This window comes from Nicotiana tabacum, chromosome 13 (assembly GCF_000715075.1).
Source record: "Nicotiana tabacum cultivar K326 chromosome 13, ASM71507v2, whole genome shotgun sequence".
Classification (NCBI taxonomy): domain Eukaryota; kingdom Viridiplantae; phylum Streptophyta; class Magnoliopsida; order Solanales; family Solanaceae; genus Nicotiana; species Nicotiana tabacum.
Genome location: NC_134092.1, coordinates 18,028,744 through 18,047,065, shown reverse-complemented (window position 1 = coordinate 18,047,065; position 18,322 = coordinate 18,028,744). Strand labels below are relative to the sequence as shown.

At 34.3% G+C, this 18,322-nt stretch overlaps 2 protein-coding genes across 2 annotated transcripts; one reads left to right on the top strand and one right to left on the bottom strand.

The window, feature by feature from the left end:
* Positions 1–293: 293 nt before the first annotated feature.
* LOC107777713 (rho GDP-dissociation inhibitor 1-like) lies at positions 294–3,983 on the bottom strand. Its single transcript, NM_001325246.1, is given in 5 exon segments — positions 294–591; positions 1,151–1,275; positions 1,382–1,600; positions 2,939–3,005; positions 3,602–3,983. Coding segments are annotated over 5 exon segments (708 nt in total). The 5' UTR covers positions 3,821–3,983; the 3' UTR covers positions 294–513.
* A 4,553-nt stretch (positions 3,984–8,536) lies between these two features.
* Positions 8,537–14,939, top strand: LOC107777714 (uncharacterized). Its single transcript, XM_016597841.2, has 8 exons — positions 8,537–8,757; positions 8,841–8,934; positions 13,053–13,172; positions 13,262–13,310; positions 13,493–13,592; positions 13,676–13,737; positions 13,907–13,965; positions 14,526–14,939. The coding sequence occupies exons 1-8, from the start codon at positions 8,603–8,605 to the stop codon at positions 14,628–14,630; spliced, it is 744 nt and encodes a 247-aa protein (XP_016453327.1). The 5' UTR covers positions 8,537–8,602; the 3' UTR covers positions 14,631–14,939.
* The last annotated feature ends 3,383 nt before the right edge of the window (positions 14,940–18,322 follow it).

Sequence of the window (18,322 nt, the reverse complement as noted above, 5' to 3'; positions counted from 1 at the left end):
CCATTGAATATATGAAAAAAGATTAAATTTTTATCCGATTTACACAGTATGTGACCAGGAGGTCACGGGTTCAAGCCGTGGAAACAACCTCTTGCAGAAATGCAGGGTAAGGCTGCGTACGATAGACTCTTGTGGTCCGGCCCCCCTTTTTTTACACAGTATAACTTTCCGACTGAAGTTGAATCCCCTTCTTGGATTCTCAAGATAGCTCAGTTTCTGGACACTAAATTAAAAAAACAAAGACAAATATCCACTTGAAAAGAGAAAGAGAGGGAGAGAGAGAACTCATTGTTAATCAGTCATAGACAGAGCTCAACTTTATTCAATGATTCTCAATAAGTAAGAACCTAACTGCTAAGTTAAATCCTCCACATCATTGAATAAATCAATTGCAGCAGAATGTTCCTTTTTTTTCCCTCTTCTCAAAAACTATCGGACAAGACGGACAAAAATGTTGAAGAATGAAAACAAGAATAGTTTTGGTTGACAAACAATTCAAGCAACATCTTTTATTTATGTTGCCTGCCATTCTTTCTTGATTTCAAATGTGTAGTTGATCTCCAAATAGCACTTGTTATCATCATCAAGGAACTGAAACAAGTAAAAGAGGAAAAAATTTAATTAATATGCATAGAACAAAAATGAAGAGGAAACAACAATATGGGATAAAGTTAGAGATTGAACTTATATACACTGATATTTTAACTTGTTGGAGCACGTACCTTCATTATTTTCCAGGTTACGAATCCCGCTTTTTAGGGAAGGTTATGTGTAGTTATCATTTAGGTAACATAATATGTAAAAATTCATATATATTGCCAGTGCATAGAAGTGAAACTCTAAAGTTAGAGAAACACGTGCAAACAACTGCAGTCACAGTCAGTCCGTAGTATTGAAGCACATAATATTCACCAAATTCAATAAGTGATAGATTTCCTGATTGTTTAGTAACTAAGGTCATGAACAATAACAGAAGAACATATACGTTATGTTGACTCCCCATATTTTCTTCGTCTGTTTACTTTTTTATATTTTAACACCCCGTAGTAAAATTCCTAGCTCCGCCACTGTCTAGCATATATATTAAGAGGACCAAGTCAAATAGTAGACAAAGAGTATGCCGAGAGCATGTAATGCAGAAGATAATCACCTTTGTCCTTGCTGAGTAAGATCCTCTTGCAAACATGCCAGAAGGGGTAGTATCCTCCGGCATTTCGTGTGTATAAGGCTCCAACTGAGGACTAAAGGCCCCAATCATTTGCTTCGTGCTGTCCACTGAAATTAGGTTTGTCAAAAAGGAAGACATTTGATCAAAAAGATGATAAGTAGATGTCTTTAGCAGAACATTCAACATGAGATAGAGACAGCAAAAGTATAGTACCTTTGATACCAGTTTTCCAAACTGTGTTCGTGTATTTGAGCCCAGTCACTATATTATTGCTGACTTGAAATGAGAATTTTAGGCTGTATTTGCTCCCTTCTTTCAGTGTAAACCATGGGCTGTGGGGTTTCCCGTCCTCGGGGATAGGGAGAACAATATCAGGTCTACCAGGAGACTTAATTTCAAGGCTCAAGATCTTCACATCTGGATCCAGGGATTCTACAATTTTAAAGCAGTGGAAAAAAATGTCAGAATTTTCTGTCGAAATGCAACTTACATGAAGGGTCATCAAGATTTTATTTATCTGAAAATGCCGCAGAAATATTCTCAGGTGTCATTGAAGAAAATTGAGTATACTAACGAGAGCAATGTTGAATCGTTTACAAAGTGATTTTCAGACTGAAAAGCTCAGACAATATGCTCTGGAAACTATCAATGTAGTCATATCTCTTATTGTATAACATTGTATATTATCAATATGGAAGTCCTCGATTTAACAACAACAAGAAGATACCCAGTGGGTTTCCACAAGTGGGGTCGGGAAAGGACAGGATGTATGCAACCTTACCCCTATCCTGGGACAGCGGAGAGGCTGTTTTTGATAGACCTTCAACTAAATGGAAGTCCTCGATTCAAATATAACATATTCTTAAGGTACTAACCAAAACATTTACCTGCTGATTAGTCCAAATGAAAATATTCCAACGAAACAGAATCCAGGACATCCTTTTATTTTCTTATGCATGTGCATATACCTTATGGGAATAGATGAAGACACTGCGTTACTTTAAAGCATAACTATAAACTAGCAGACATTTTGCAAGCAGGATCTGAATCTGGAGCTTTAGATCCCGGAAGAAGAAATTAGGAATGTGAAAAATATGAAGTCAACACAATTTGCTGTTTAATATGATAGTCCAAAATGCAATCAAATCAATCAATTGATCAACTATGCCCCATTACCAAAAAATTTTGGGGTCGGTTATACAAATCATCTGCATTCGTTTCGCTTTATTCAGATCCGTTTCATCCTCATACTAAACATATTCCAAAATGCAATCAAGCAAGAGAAACTCAATCATTATATTTTTTATCATGCTTTATGCGCGATAAAATGCAGGGAAAAGAAAGAGGACCATTACAGAAGCTAGCATTCCATGGATCACATAAATCTAACTTAAACTTCAATCTATTTTCTGGACATATGAAAAAACCATATCATACAATATGTTATATCAAGCTGTCAGTTATTACGAGAGATAGCCATACACAGCATAAACAAGAAAAGCAAGAGATTCTCAGATTTCAAAGGTTAGTTCAAGATATAGTATTAAAAATGTAACCTTAATTTCTATATGTGGATTACCCTTTTCTGTTATGGGCTATGTTTGCTCGGACTTTCAAAAAATGCAGTCAGTTGCGTATCGGATCCTACAAAAGTAGTGCATTTTGGGATTCGGCACGAGAGTAGCAGCATTTTTGGAGAGTTCGCGCAACAAAGGCTATATGTAATTCCACAAAAGGATGCAGCAAATCTTGAAATAAAAGAATGGTTACCTCCAACAGAATTGATATCCACACTTCCAAGAAGCTGCTCCTTCCACCTTCTCAAACTCTCATCATCCTAAAATGCCAAAAATTGCACAAACATAACCACATATTAACCAAAAAAAAAAGACTTTTTTCATTTTTGGCCCGTTGGCCGAAATTAAACATATACACTGATCATGTATATAATGTGTGTATTATATGTATATTTTGAAGGGGAGCCTTAGCGTAACTGGTAAAGTTATTGCCATGTGACCAGGAGGTCACGGGTTCGAGCCGTGGAAACATCCTCTCGTCTGGCCCTTCCCCGGACCCCGCGCATAGCGGGAGCTTAGTGCACCGGGCTACCCTTTTATATGTATATTTGTTATATTGTATGTATGTTTATACTTAATATACAAAACATATATATTTGCAGGTTATTATTTGGAGGGCGGCCCAATAAGGTGTTTATCCAAAAAAAAATTAGGAAACACAAAAGATGCAATCTTTACGATAACGACAACAAACACAATGTAATTTCACGAGTGGGTTATGACGGAGAAAAAGTGTACGCAAACCTTACCCCTACCTTACATTAAGAAGGTTGAGAGGCTATTTCCGAAAAACCTCGGCTCATAAAAAAGATGCAACATTTAGATGGGAAAAATGGAGAAAGGCAGAAAGAAACACCTTATCCTTTTCAAATTGTTCTTTGAGAGTACATTGTGGACCCAACTCAATCTTGTTATTAGTTTCATCTTCCTCCTCATCCTCAGTAGTGTAAAGGGAACTCTCACTCATTTGCCTGCTTACATTTTTCTCACCAACAGGCTCGTGTTCGATCTCAGAATCAGAATCAGCAATTGGAGTTTTTGTTCCCCCTTTAGTACCCTCCTTATCAGAATCCATATTGCTACTTTTAATTACAATTCTTGACAAGAAATGAAAAATGGGCTACTACTAGTCTTGTTCAAATGATGAGAATATAATATCAAGAAAAGAACAGAACTAGAAAAGCCACATGAATAAGAGACTCCAAAAAAAGAATCTCTTCTTTTATTTGAAAAAACAAGAAAATGGGGTCATAAAAAAAATGGTTTAGGATGAGTGAAAATGAACAAAAAAAGAATCCCAAGAAAACAAATACCAAGAAAAAGGGATAATAGTGCTAAGAAGAAAAAGACAACAAGAAAAAAAGAGAGAAATATGGAGAAAGAATTGGGAGGTTTGTTTAAGAAAGCTGAGGTGTAGAAAAGGGGAAATTGTAATGTGGTGATCCGAAGATTGTGAGAACTAAAATGAAAAAAATTAATAATAATAAAGGAGAGAATGAAGGAGAAGGAAATGGTGGTGAGTACGTGAAGGTCACAAAGGTCTAGGATTTGGTGGATGAAACAATACAACCCTCTTTGACTTCTTCATATTTAACAATCTTTCTATTATAAGGTTAAGGTTATAGATGAATTAAAGAATTTAAGTTATAGAAGATTTTATCGGAAAAAGGTTATAGAAGATTCAAAGTTAATATATACTAGTAGTATTACTTCCTAAATAAAATTACTCAATTATATAAAGTGAGTGTGTCAAATGAGCGATTAAGATTAGTTTCAACACAAAAAAGGGATTGTCACTCGAGATGAAATTTCTAATTTATGACTATCAATTAATTGAATTTTTCGCCTGAGGTAGTATTTCGTGTCGTTTCATATATGAGCCACTTCAAATCGATCTTATTGCTATTGACTGATACCACATGGGACATGGTCCGCAAGAATTTGTTATTGAGTATAGACAAACATGTAAAATAAGAGTAGTCACTAATAAGATTCTCAATCAACAAGGTCAAAATGTAACACATATGTATTAATATGTATTAATATTTGCTACCATTAGGGATCTAACTGCATACAAGTGGAGGAGACATCTTTAATAAGTGATGTTAGTTGACCCGTTAAGAAAATCTATATTTATTATTATATTACATGCAGATAATATTTTTTTTAAAATATACCCAACCGTATGATAATAATACAAAATGAATATCAATTTGGGTGAGAAAGTAAAACTTTAAAACTGTCACAACTCAAATACAAACTTACTTTCAGCACCTATAAATTTTGTGTGTGCACTGCCTCATACTTTCAGCACCTCGCCCTCCTTTCGGTCATTACTATAATTTTGGAATACATTAATTAAATAGTTACTCAATTATTCGAAATTATCTTGTAAAGTCATTTTACTTTCGTTTGTTATAGAAAAATCACTTAATTATGCTTATAGCACTCAGAAGGCCACTCAACCTGATTTCTCAAACTTTTGATAGTCAGATACCCATTTACCCTCTAAATTATCAACTTTTATCTTTTTTTTTTTTTAAAAAAATACTTTTTAATCAACATTATGGATTTATCTATAGAATAAATAAATTTTATTTAAAGATAAAAAAATTATTTTCTAGCATATATAATATCGGAATAATAATATAATTGAGCATAATTTTCAAGAATATATAACGTATATTATAAAAATATTTTTATTTAAATAATTATTTTCTATAGTACGTATATGGAATATATATTTTAAAATTTTTATTTTCTTTCGTTCTCAATTGTGTAAATAAATTTTTGAGTTTTTGTTTTTAATATCAACATTTTTATTACGACGAAATTGTTCTAATTAACTTTCTATTATGCTCAATATTTTATTATTTCAATATTATATATGCTTAAATACTATTTTATTTTTTTAATTTATATATAATATTTATTTATTCTAAGGTAAGTCCATAATATAAATTACAAAGAGAAAAATTATAATATTAAAAAGCTAAAAAATAAATAAAAAGAATATCAAAGTTGATTATTTAGAGGGTAAAATAGGTATTTGGAGATAAATATTTTGAGAAATTTAGTTGAATGTCTTTCTGGGTACTATAGGCATAGTTAAATGACTTTGTTATTACAAACGAAAGAAATATAACTTTGATAAATAATATGAGATAATTGAGTGACCATCTAAATAATGGACTCTCTAATTTTGTTGCGTTGCTTTTAGATTCACATGCAATGCTACATTACGTTTAGAACAAGTACATTTCTTTTTTATAATTCCTTTTCTGAAAGAGTTCATATTCCTAATTGATGTCCGTATTGAATTTCAACATTTGTACTTTATTGAAATATTGGTTTCATACATATTTCAAGTGACAAGTGAAATATTGTTCTTCATCTACAAATAATAATTATTTTTCCACGTGAAATTCATATTCAAACACAATTTAAACTTTTTCCAAAAATTCTCTTGTTTTCATCTCATATATGTGTCCAAACGCCTATTGATTCTTATCTTTGTAAGCCAGGATAACAAAATAGAGTGGTACTCGGCACAAGTTCTTAAGTTTTAAGTTCTTGAAAGTTTTGAAGCATTCAGTTTAAAAATCTTCAGAAAAAAATCAACTATTTTTATAGAAACAGCTCAAACAAGTAACTTTTTTGAAAACTCAAAAACTAAGCAAACTAATAGCCCGTTTGGCCAAGCTGAAAAAATCAACTTATTTTGAAAAGTATTTTTTTTTTCAAAAGTACTTTTGGTGAGAAGCAGTTTATTGGTTAATTAATTTAAAAAATACTTATAAGCAGCCGTTAGTATTTGACCAGACTTTTAAAAAGTGTTTCTAAGTGTATTTTTCTCAAAAGTGCTTTTCAAAAAATTTTTTCTGGTTCTCCAAAACCGCTTCTGCTTCTCCTCGAAAACACTTTTTTTCTCCTAAAAGTTTGGCCAAACACTTCAAATTTGGGAAAAAGCACTTTTTTGAAGGAAAAAAAAAAGTGCTTTGAACTTGGAGAAGCTTGGCCAAAAAGTCTATAATAGATGCTTAAGATTTGTTTGCGCATAAACTTATATTAGCTAGCCATGTTTAATTAATATACACTCTGACCTGTTCAATCACTTAACTCAGTAACTGGAAAATGTATAAAATTTATATATTTTTCTATAGAACATACAAAATGATATATATATATATATACAAAAAATATTTTTTTGACCATTATTTTGAGAGTGGTTATACAATATCATTTTTCCGACATCAAATCGCCGCTTGTGATGGCATCTTTTAAACTACAATCAGTCCTTCAAAATTATTTAAAATTTAGCCATTATGTAATAAAAACTTGAGACCATCTTGTATGGAATTAGGTTCTGCCAGAGGCTAACTTCAGACTAGAATTTGCAACTTAAGTCCTTTAGGATCTTGCCTTTAAAACTCAAACTCAAACTCAATGATTTGAAGTTTAGGCTCTTGCAGTTCAAACTCAAACACGTTTGTCTAAATTTAGAAGGAAAAAAAAAAAGAATAGCCTGGTGGATGACGTATCCCGCATGTACACGCAGTGGCGGATCCAGAATTTTAATCTAATGGGTGCTCGACTGCCTTTAATTTTGGTAGATACAACATATAAAACTTAAAACGAGAAAATTTTAATTAATATTATCAGTACAAAAGAAACAAAAGATTATTTTTGGACAATGAAAGCATTCTTCATTAATATCACACCCAAAAATTCTTCATGTGTTTATTTTTTAATATTTTGATACCTCTTCGTAAATTACTCTTTACTGATCACAATCACTTTGTTGAAAATAACCTTCATGTACATTCGCTTCGAAAATAATTACTCATTCTTTTATGAATCATAAAATTACAAATTCTATGATACCCAAGGAAGGAAAATAAATAGTGCATTTTCAGTTTAGAATAAGTCTAATTGCAAATTTTAAGAATCAAAATCACAGTGCAAGATTAGTTTTAATGAGCAAAATTTTATGTCTTTATATCCAAAAAAAAGAGAAGTTTTAACATCGACGATATAGTTCCTCTTCAAATCTTTTACTGAATTGTTCATTTAAACATGATCATTTCACTTATTAACCACCCACCCCCAGTCCCCCACCACCTTTCCCCCCAAAAAGAGCTCAATCTTTCAAAATCAATTGTCTGCTGATGAAGTAAAACAGAATAAATTCACATGCTTCTTGAAAAGAAATAAGAAGTGGAGAAGACAAAAGAATGGAAAAGAAAGGATAGTGAATAAAAGTGCTTCAGTCGAGTTTGAATTGCCCGACAAAAGCAAAGAGTGACCTTAACCCTCTCTCAAAATCAAAGCACCCAGGCGGCCCAGCCCCAAGTTTTGCTTGTGGGTGCTCATTGTCATCATATAGCAAATTTCCTAGAATTTCATGTAAAATATATAATCTCGAACTCCTAGACAATGGGTGCTTCAGCACCCATTGGGTTGAACGTGGATCCGTCCATGTGTACACGGGATCTGAAACCGTGTAATGTAGACGGTCTAATCTAATGCAAGTATCAACAAATAATTTCACGGCTCAAAGATAACTTTACCGTTACTCAAAGACTCTCTTTTTAAATTTGAAGAGGTGACTAAGTTTTAATCCTTATGCAAACTCCGGCTATTCTATAAAATAGCGGTACTAAAAACGGCTATTCTTGCACTTGTCCCAACTTTACCAGGCCTTGGACACTGTATGTCAGATTATGGCCCATTAACGTTTCCTGAAAGCCCAATACGAAAACATCTCTCCTACTACCTCACTACAAAACCAAAGTAGCAGAGGAAAGAAAGATCCAAAGCAGAATTCCAATCACAAACACCAGATTCAAAGGAAAAAATGGCAGAAGATTTGGTATTGGATACAGCAATTAGAGACTGGGTATTAATCCCACTCTCAGTGGTTATGGTCCTTATTGGAATCCTCCGTTACTTTGTTTCAAAGCTTATGCATTCTTCTACTCAAGTACCTGATCCTAAAATCATCAAAGAAGGGTTCGTTTCTACACTCTTTTTATTAGTTTTTTAGTAAAAAATTTATTTATTTGGAATTTTGATTTTGAGGATTTTAATTTCAGGCAAGTGATAATTAGGGCAAGGAATTTGAGAGCTGGAGCAAATTATATTCCAGCTAAATCGTTTCGCACGAGGAAAGTTTATTACAGCAATGAGGTTTGGTGGCTCTTTTATATTGATATTGGATTTAAGTTATATAACTGAATAATTTAACCTATTATAGAAGATTACTTACCATTTAGTCTAGGTACCAAACCAATTCTATTAAATAGATTACCTATAATTACCTTTTAAATGACCTGATTGTGTAAATATGTTTTACACCATCAGTGCGTAGAACTTGCTTTGATTGTAATATGTGAGATGAAAATTGCATCTAGTTACTTTTTAATGTGATTGGTGCTTAATTTCTAGTATGTTTTATTGTATGAGCAGTTGAATTTCATAATTAAACTCGAAGGAATAAAAAGTTGACAGGTATTTTTTCTTATGATGAAGAAAATATGATTAGATCAAAAAGATATAATGGTGGTGAGGTGTCAGAGGTAATTGATGGGTGAAAAGAAAACTTTAAAGGCTATAATTAGTTAGAAGATTTGAACCTTTGATAACTAAGTGAAGACGAGGGTGTGGGAAGAGATGGAGAGACAGAAATCTGAAGAAAGTAGTAAAGGAGGGTGCTGGTAAAAACTGGAGCAAGATGGCTGGGGCAAGTAACCAGATGCCCTTTGGGTTTCTGGGCTACGGGGTTGAAGATGAGAAGCTCACACTGATTTTTTGTGGCTATTACATGTATTACAACACCCTCTTAAATGCATAGACGTAATACTCAACACACTCTCTTTCTCCTAATCTGATTGTTGTAGTTTGACTTGTGGTTAAATCAAGAGTAAAGCTTGAATTGTAGTGTTTTCAGAAGAAAACAGATTAAAAACTTGTTATAAAGTCCACCTTTTATAAGTGAGATGTTATCAGGATAAAAGTGGGAAAGACCACATGATACTATAAGTTTTTTTTTTTTTGATGAAGTAAGGTGTTGTATTGCTGGCATCAGGAAGATGCAATAAGTACAAAGGAAGGGATGTTAGCTCCAGTACACCATGTGCTATTCTAGTCATAGGGAGCTAACCACAAAAAAATGGGCCATCAGGCTAGGCTCATTGAGCCAATAAAGTCTAGAAAGGGAATAACATTATTTACAGGGGAGGTATTACTCCAACTAAAAAGATACACTAGACATCTAGCTTTCAAAAAGTGAATAGGAGTTGAAATGCCATCAAAACATCTTTGATTCCTTTCTATCCAAAGACACCAAAATATGCAACCAGGGACCATTTTCCAGATACTTTTGATGGCCTTGCTGACTTTCCAAAAGCTCCAGCTTTCAACTGCTTCCTTAATGTTCTGAGGTATTGTCCAGCTGATACCAAAAATTGAGAAGAACATGTGCCAAAGATCAGTAGCCACTGTGCAATGCAAAAATAGATGATTGATTGATTCTGAGTTTAGTTTACACATGTGGCATCTATTCACAATCTGGAAGTTCCTCCTACAGAGATTGTCTTGTGTCAAAATAGCACCTTTAAGAGTTGTCCATGCAAAACAGCTGACCTTTGTAGGCAGTTTGATTTTCCAGATTAGCTTCCAAGGCCACATGTCAATAACTTCATTCAAAGCACAAAGTTTATTGTAACCTGCCTTCACTGTATATGCCCCTTCCTTAGAAGTGCCCCATCTTAGCTTATCTGTGTGCTGGATATACAATTTGCTAACCTTCCAAGTAGATCAAGCACTTCTTCTATCTCCCAGTCTTGGATGTTTCTCCTGAAAAGGACCTCCCAAGTGTTGTTGGATATATTCTGTGCTACTGTTGAGTTAGGATCAGTAGCTAGGTGGAAAAGAATGGTGTAGGTTTCTTGAAGTTTGAAGTTCCCTAGCCACTTATCCTTCCAGAATTTCACATGTGCTCCATTACCAACTTTGAAAGATACTTCTTGTTGGAAGACTTCCTTTAAGCTGTTAATGTGCTTCCAGGGCCCAACCCCATGAGGAGCTCTTGTGGTTCTGGTACTCCAATTATTCAGGTGACCATATTTGGCTTTCACTGTTTCCTTCCATAAGCTTGTGCCTTCTTGCCCATATCTCCAATGCCACTTCATTAGCAAACTCTTGTTGTGTTTTGAAAGATCTCTAATGCCCAGACTACCTAGTGACTTTGGTTGAGTTACAGTTGCCCACTTCACCAAATGGAATTTGTGACCTTCACTGTTACCTTCCCATAAAAAGGATCTTCTCAATTTGTCCAGCTGCTTTTGGACTTTACTGGTACTCCAATTATTCAGGTGACCATATTTGGCTTTCACTGTTTCCTTCCATAAGCTTGTGCCTTCTTGCCCATATCTCCAATGCCACTTCATTAGCAAACTCTTGTTGTGTTTTGAAAGATCTCTAAGGCCCAGACCACCTAGTGACTTTGGTTGAGTTACAGTTGCCCACTTCACCAAATGGAATTTGTGACCTTCACTGTCACCTTCCCATAAAAAGGATCTTCTCAATTTGTCCAGCTGCTTTTGGACTTTACTTGGCATAGGGAAGAGGGACATGATGTAGGTTGGTATGCTGTCCAAGACAGTGTTGATCAGAGTAACCCTTCCACCCATTGAGAGATATTACATCTGCCAAGTTGCTAACCTTTTCTCCACTGACTTATGTTTTGCTCCCAAGGGTAGTCCAAAGTAGGTTGTAGGAAATGAGCCAATGCCACAACTCATTATACCCGCCAGCTCATCTAAGTCATGTAGCATGGACACCATTTTGGGAAAGACCAAACGAGACTATAGAAGTATAAGATTATCTTTTTATGGGATAGAGGGAGCATCAGAACGGGTTAAAACTGCCAGTTTGGGCATTATTCAGCCTTTCTTTTTTGATTGACTGTTTTAGGCTTCCTTTACTACACTTGTCTCTTGGTAGCCCAGTAGTTATGATGCAGAAAAGTTAAAAATGATAGAATTCATATAGTTGGATTACTAGTGATCACTAGCTAGTTACTGCTAAAAGTTATGATGAGGTACTTAAGGATAAAATTAAAATTTATGTTGTAAAAATGATAGAATTCATATAGTTGGATTACTAGTGATCACTAGCTAGTTACTGCTAAAAGTTATGATGAGGTACTTAAGGATAAAATTAAAATTTATGTTGTAAAAATGATAGAATTAGACTGAGAATTGAAAGATGGCTATTGAAATATGCAACTTTTGTTCCTCGGGGATCTCTCGGTTATCCAACAAAAAAAGAATGGAAATTTTGTTTGGGAGAGGATATTACTTGATCAGCATCTTAGTGGCTACAAGGTTTCTTTAACTGGCTTTAACTGCCTGGAAGAAAACCTTTTTGATTTGCATTTCTGTGCCCACACCATTAGCATGATCTTGAAGTGAAGAATGAGGGAGCTAGTAATAGTTAATTGGTGGAGTGAACATGATATGGTGTTGTTCAACTAATGTGATCACAAGCGTGTCTATGTAAAACTCTGAAGGTTATTTGTCTGTACTTGAATATTTCGTTTGTAATTGGTGCAAAGAGACAGGTAGGAACACAGTCAAATACACAAAACTTGAAAATATAGGGGGACATGACTAGGACTAGAATTTCTTTTCAAAAACATTATGTGAACTTCTTTATGGCTTTAATCTATTAAAGTACTTATTAAAATACATAAATGATGTACTCTTTGCATGACTAGTTTAACTAGTTCTAAGTTACTAAAAGAAAATCATTCAGCATCACATATTAAAAAGAACATCTACATGATGCAATACGTAATTATATCGATAGACGCTTGTCATCCTTCTCATTTCAAGGGAATTTGAAGGGTTTGGTCAAATAGAGAGAACTGAAGATTCCACTTTTTCTGAAGCGGACTTTATTTTGAAATGATACTATCTAGTCCTTTAATAGAGAGAAAATAGCGAAGCAGTGCCCTGTTAGTGTCACATTTGGATGACATGAGTAATCGAATTTTAAGAAGTAAATAAATAATTAGGACGCAACTTGATTGGTGTCGAGAAGTGTCTGAGTGATGTATGCCATCAATGTTCAACTTGAATAACTTAGTAGGTCGGTATATGAGGTGTTTTTTAAATAAATAAACCTGAAAATATAACTTGTCAGGGATTACATGGTACCAGCTATAAGAACATGTATTTCAGTGTGAATCCATTAATGGATAGCCTTAGGCTACTAAACAAATATTACGCATGACAATGCAGGAAAATGGGTTACTACATGTTCCCAAGGGTCAAGCTCAGAATCCACAGGCGCAAATGTTCTCAGACCCAAACATGGCTATGGATATGATGAAGAAGAATTTGTCGATGATAATTCCTCAGGTATCATGTTTCACAATAATCAATTGTTCGTTGATGATATCTTAATTTGTGGATCTGACTATTTTCTTGCATATTCTCCATCTTGCCAGACTCTTACATTTGCATGGGTCAACTTCTTCTTCTCGGGGTTTGTAGCAGGTATTCTTTTTCCTATATTTGAATTCCTTATTTCTTCTCAAAGCTGATATCTTGGTTGCAGAGTGCATTTTTATCTTGCTATAGTGCTTATAACTTTAGTACCTTGGGCTTTGAAGTGCGTGAAGCTTTATATTCTGTTTCCTTGTATTAACTCACATAAATTTTGTTGTCTCATACTTCAGCAAAGATACCTTTTCCATTAACTCAGAGGTTCAGGGCAATGTTGCAAAATGGCATTGATCTAAGCACGGTTGATGTCAGTTACGTCAGCAGTCGCTCATGGTAAATATTAGCACTCCTGACCTCATTTTAATCTTCTAAAAAATAATGCTTTTGTATCTAATACTTGCTATGAAACTGCTCAGGTATTTCCTCAATCTGTTTGGATTAAGGGGTTTGTTCAGTCTCATTCTTGGAGAAGAAAATGGTCAGTAGTTTTTGTACACGTTTGTGTAGTTTCTTTTCTTTAAGTAGATATCAAGGTGTAGGCAAGGACTTTCTCTTTTTTAATATATTGAAAAGCTGTAATACTAGAGAACCTTTCAGTTACGTGGATTTTTCCCGGTTCAAATTATTTATATCTATATTTGCTGCAGCAACCGATGATACTCAACGAATGATGCAGATGAGCGGATTTGGTTTTGACCCCAGCAAGGTAAAATTCTCTTAGGCTACATGCTTAGATCAAGAATCTCCTTTAGATCAAAATTCTCCTTTATTTTCTGCACACATTATGTTTAGTATTTGTGCTTGGTTCTTAAAAGAGTTCTCTTTGCCACCAAGAAGTATTTAGTTCGTATCAGCCCTTCTTCGTTCTTAGCTTTTCCACTTGCATTTTCCTGCCACCCTGAAACTAGTTTCCTTTTGATCAAAGATGGGTGCTTTTCGAAAGGGGAAAAAGTAGTAAAGGAAATAGTTGGTCGGTGGAGAAGGAAGGGTGGAGGGGTCATTTTGGCTTGAACTCATTATTCACACGTCTTAAAGGGAAATGTATGGAGTCATTGAACCAGAAAAGATCTTGAATTTATCCTTGTATGTCCCGTTACCACTGAGTAGCACCTTGGCTAATGGATATTAGGCTGTTAGCTATTTTGAAATCAACGACAGCCTAAGCAGGAGCAAGAAAATAACTATATGATGCTGTCTGTTTCGGGAACAAATTGCACTTCTCCTCCTATTCTATCTTGCTTTACAGATGTTAATTCTCTTCCGCAGAGTCTGGGAGCAGAAAAGGACGGATTAGATATTATTCAGCATGACTGGGCGCTACCCAAATTTGAGCAACGAGCTGAAGCAGTCTTGAGGAAACTTGTGAAATGAGGATCTTCTTTTGTATTATTTCGTATTTGGAAATGCAGCACTTTGCTTGCTGATCGAGCTTCTTGTCGATGCATGTCATCGTTCGCGAAGGTGGGCTACATTGTTCAAAAGCCAAGATGCTTGTTATAGTAATTTTTATCTTCAGGTTGTTTTCTCTTGACCAAAGTAGAGATTTTGCTGCCACTTTGCACGCTATAGTTTTGAAAATTTTGCAAACTTCCCATAAAATGTAACTCGTAAGCTGTGATGAATTAACCGGTTTGATTTGACATGTGATTTTTCCTACTAGAGACGTTTAATTATTGCAAATGTCACTGACAAATTTGTTAGAGTTGCAGTCAAACAGAATACAGATGAACACTTGGTGGTCGTTTGGTTGGGAAACAAGTTATCTAGGATTAGTTATCGTGGGATTAGTCATCCCACCCTTCATAGGGATAAAAAAATACTACAATTCTAGGATAACTAATTTCGGGATTAGTTATACCACGATTTTATCCCAATCAAATATGAGATAAATTCATCTCAAATTTAATCCCGAGATTAATTATCCCTTATCCTTCATACCAAATGAACCCTTAGGAGTTAGTTTGGTCGGGAAACAAGTTATCCCATTTATTTATCCGAGTAGTTATCCCACTCTCCCATAGAGATAAAAATAACACTACAATCCAAGCATAAATAATCTCGGGATTAATTATACCGCAATTTTATTTCAATTAAATGTGGGATAAATTCATTTTAAATTTAATTTTGGATTAATTATTCCTTTGTCCCTCGTACCAAACAAGCCCTTAGTCTTATTAGCTTAGTGAGTATCTGGTTGGAACTGGAATTAACCTAGAGTCAAACCTAATGGGAAGTTTAAGTTCTTTTATGAGAAGTCGAACTCAGAGTATTGACCCTGGCCTTTTTTCTTCTTCTTCTTCTTCATCATCATCATTCTGTAACTTGTATATTTTGGACCTTAACTGTGCGTTTGGTATGAACGAGAACATTCTTTGAAAAATAGTTTTCAGAAAATAAGTCGTTGTATGGTAACCAAACACTAAGCAATTATTCTCCTTGAAAAAAAAAATTTCATTAAAAGGGAAAAAACAGACTTGTTTGCTTAAGGTTTTTCTTCTCATGTATTTGAAATAGTTTCTAAATTTTTATAAGTGTTGGATAGTTAAAAAGAGGTTTCGTTCTCCATCCTACCAAACACACCTGAATCATGATCTTGATTTCTTTTCGTCGCAGTACTATTACCAGACACTACAACATATTCGACGTTAAGTAAAACGGATTATGGTGGAACTATAAGTATTCTTTTATTCTTAACTAGAAGTTTTGGAAAGTTTTGGATTTGAGCCTTAAGTATGAAATCACTTTTGTTAGGAGCACTTCACCTACGATGTAGGACGGTTTTGAGTTTCGGGTTCGAACCTTGAGCATGAAGTCGCTTTTGTTAGGAAGTACTTCTCCCCCGATGTAAGGCTTCCCAACACGAATACAAATTTAATCAACAATATGAATATCGAAAATCGAATAAAAAAAAAATACTAGACGTTGAATTCTCCCATCTTAGCCTTGTCCAAAAGATCGTTATATCTCATCACTACGTCAGGTTAAGGGGTAAACAAATTTTCTAGAACATAACCCATATGTCTTGGTCGAATAAAGAACCTAGGATAGACTACCAAGAAAGGAGCTACACAAAGGGAAGAGCCCACCAATTTCTAAGATTATCTTTCCTTTTATCATATTCTAACGCATTTTCTATAATATTTTTAAAATGTAATATTTTTGGAGTACATAATAATTATGAAGATGGCACTATAATTCCAAAGTTTTTAACTCATTTATTTCTAATTAACCACGAACAAGTCGAATAAAGTTTTTACCTTTGAAGAACCATACGTGATCCATGTGCATATATGACAAAATAAGAGAATGGTTTGTGCCAGGGATTAATTCACACCAAAAAATGGAATGTGTTTGGTATGACAGAAAATATTTCTCAAAAACAAAACTTTTAGAAGAAATTTTGTCTCCGGTCTCCATTATTCAAGACTCTTCAAAATTTAGAAATTATTTTAAATGAATTAATGCAGAAAAACACCAGCAAAGTAAGTAGTTTTTCTCTTGTAGTAAAAAAATATTTTCCTTACTGTTTGATTGCCAGAGAATAACTTACTTTTTTATAAATATTTTCTAGAAAATATCTCCTTCCATAAAATCTGTTTTCCATTATTTTTGCTTTTATTTCTTGCTTCTGAAATTTGACGTTGAAAGCCAACATAGGATTAATAATGCATTGACAATCCAGGAGACCATCATTTAAAAGAGGACTAACTTTGATTAAATTGATGCAACTTGTATGATGTAGCTTTGTTTCCATATCATTTTCTTTTAGCCTGGCATCATAGGGTATTTAAGACCATCTAATATTTTTTTGTAAAAGCCTCCAGTTTAGGAAAGAGATTTTAAAAGGATTTTTGGCATGCCAAATCAGTGTTTTAAAACACGTTTTCGGGGCGAGCCCTGGGGCGAGGCGCACCAAAAATGCCCCGAGGCGAAGGTGTGGGGCGAAAGTCTCAAGAGGCGTACGCCCAACAATTCGGGGCGTACACCCGGGCATTCGGAGCGTACGCCCGGGCGTTCGGGGCGTACGCCTGGGCGTTTGAAGCACGTTTTTTTTAGTGATGCGTAAGCCCCAGAGACCTTTTCAAATTAAAACAAAAATTGTTGAATAATTCCTTTATAATATACCTAAATTCTCAAAAGTGAGCTTGGTAATTACTCAAAAGTTTTAAAAAGGAACTGAAATGTATTAAATTTAAAAGTCAAGACCTTTTTTTATTGATTGGAGCCCTAATTCATGGTCTTTTCCAATTCTTTATCTTGTCCGCTAGTCTGCTAATATCTCCCCAAAAGCAACGAATATTTAATTTTTTTTAACAAAACAAATACAAAGAGAACTCCATTCTCCTTCATAGCAGCAAGTTCAAAGTTCAAATTACAGGTTAGTCATTCTTTTTGTCCTCCATGTAGAAAACTTTATTCTTTTCGACTCAAGTTAGTTGTGCTTCTAAGTAGCGTATAATAAATTATTTTGACTAGTTTGTTTTGGGAATGGAACACACACACACACATATATATATATATATATATTTATAGTTTTCTTCATTTTTTATGCAATTTTACGTGTTTATAAATATTTTCTGTAGTTATATTTTTTTATAAAATATTAAAAATTAAATACTTATGGGGCTTACGCCCTGTGCCTCGGGGCTTACGCCTCGCTGAGGCATATGTAAAACGCCTCGCCTTACGCCCACGCCTTTTAAAACACTGATGACTACAATGTACTAAAAACACAAGAGGGTGATGGAACCTAATTTGGATCAGAGGCGAATCCACAATTTGACTATTATGAGTTCGGAATGCCATTGAACTATTGACCATTTGAGTTACTAGATTTGAAATTCAATATTTCAATAACGAGTGATTTTTTCACGATCAACACGAATGTTTGTTTTTTTCGATCATGATGAAATTAAAAAAAATAATTTTTCTCTCGCCCAACAACGACGAAATTACCCTCACGTATTTTCATCCTTTTACAAAAAACTTCCTTTGACACCAGCTAAGTTTTGATAGTATTTTTTTAGTGTACTTATGAAAATATAGAAAAAATAATATTGTAT

What these genes read in the sequence shown, in the direction of transcription:
- LOC107777714 (XM_016597841.2), top strand. Translation starts at nt 8,603, where the DNA reads ATGGCAGAAGATTTGGTATTGGATACAGCAATTAGAGACTGGGTATTA. An exon ending in TGTCGATGATAATTCCTCAG is followed by an intron (nt 13,173 to 13,261) that starts GTATCATGTTTC and finishes CCATCTTGCCAG; the next exon opens with ACTCTTACATTTGCATGGGT. An exon ending in TTGGTTTTGACCCCAGCAAG is followed by an intron (nt 13,966 to 14,525) that starts GTAAAATTCTCT and finishes TCTCTTCCGCAG; the next exon opens with AGTCTGGGAGCAGAAAAGGA.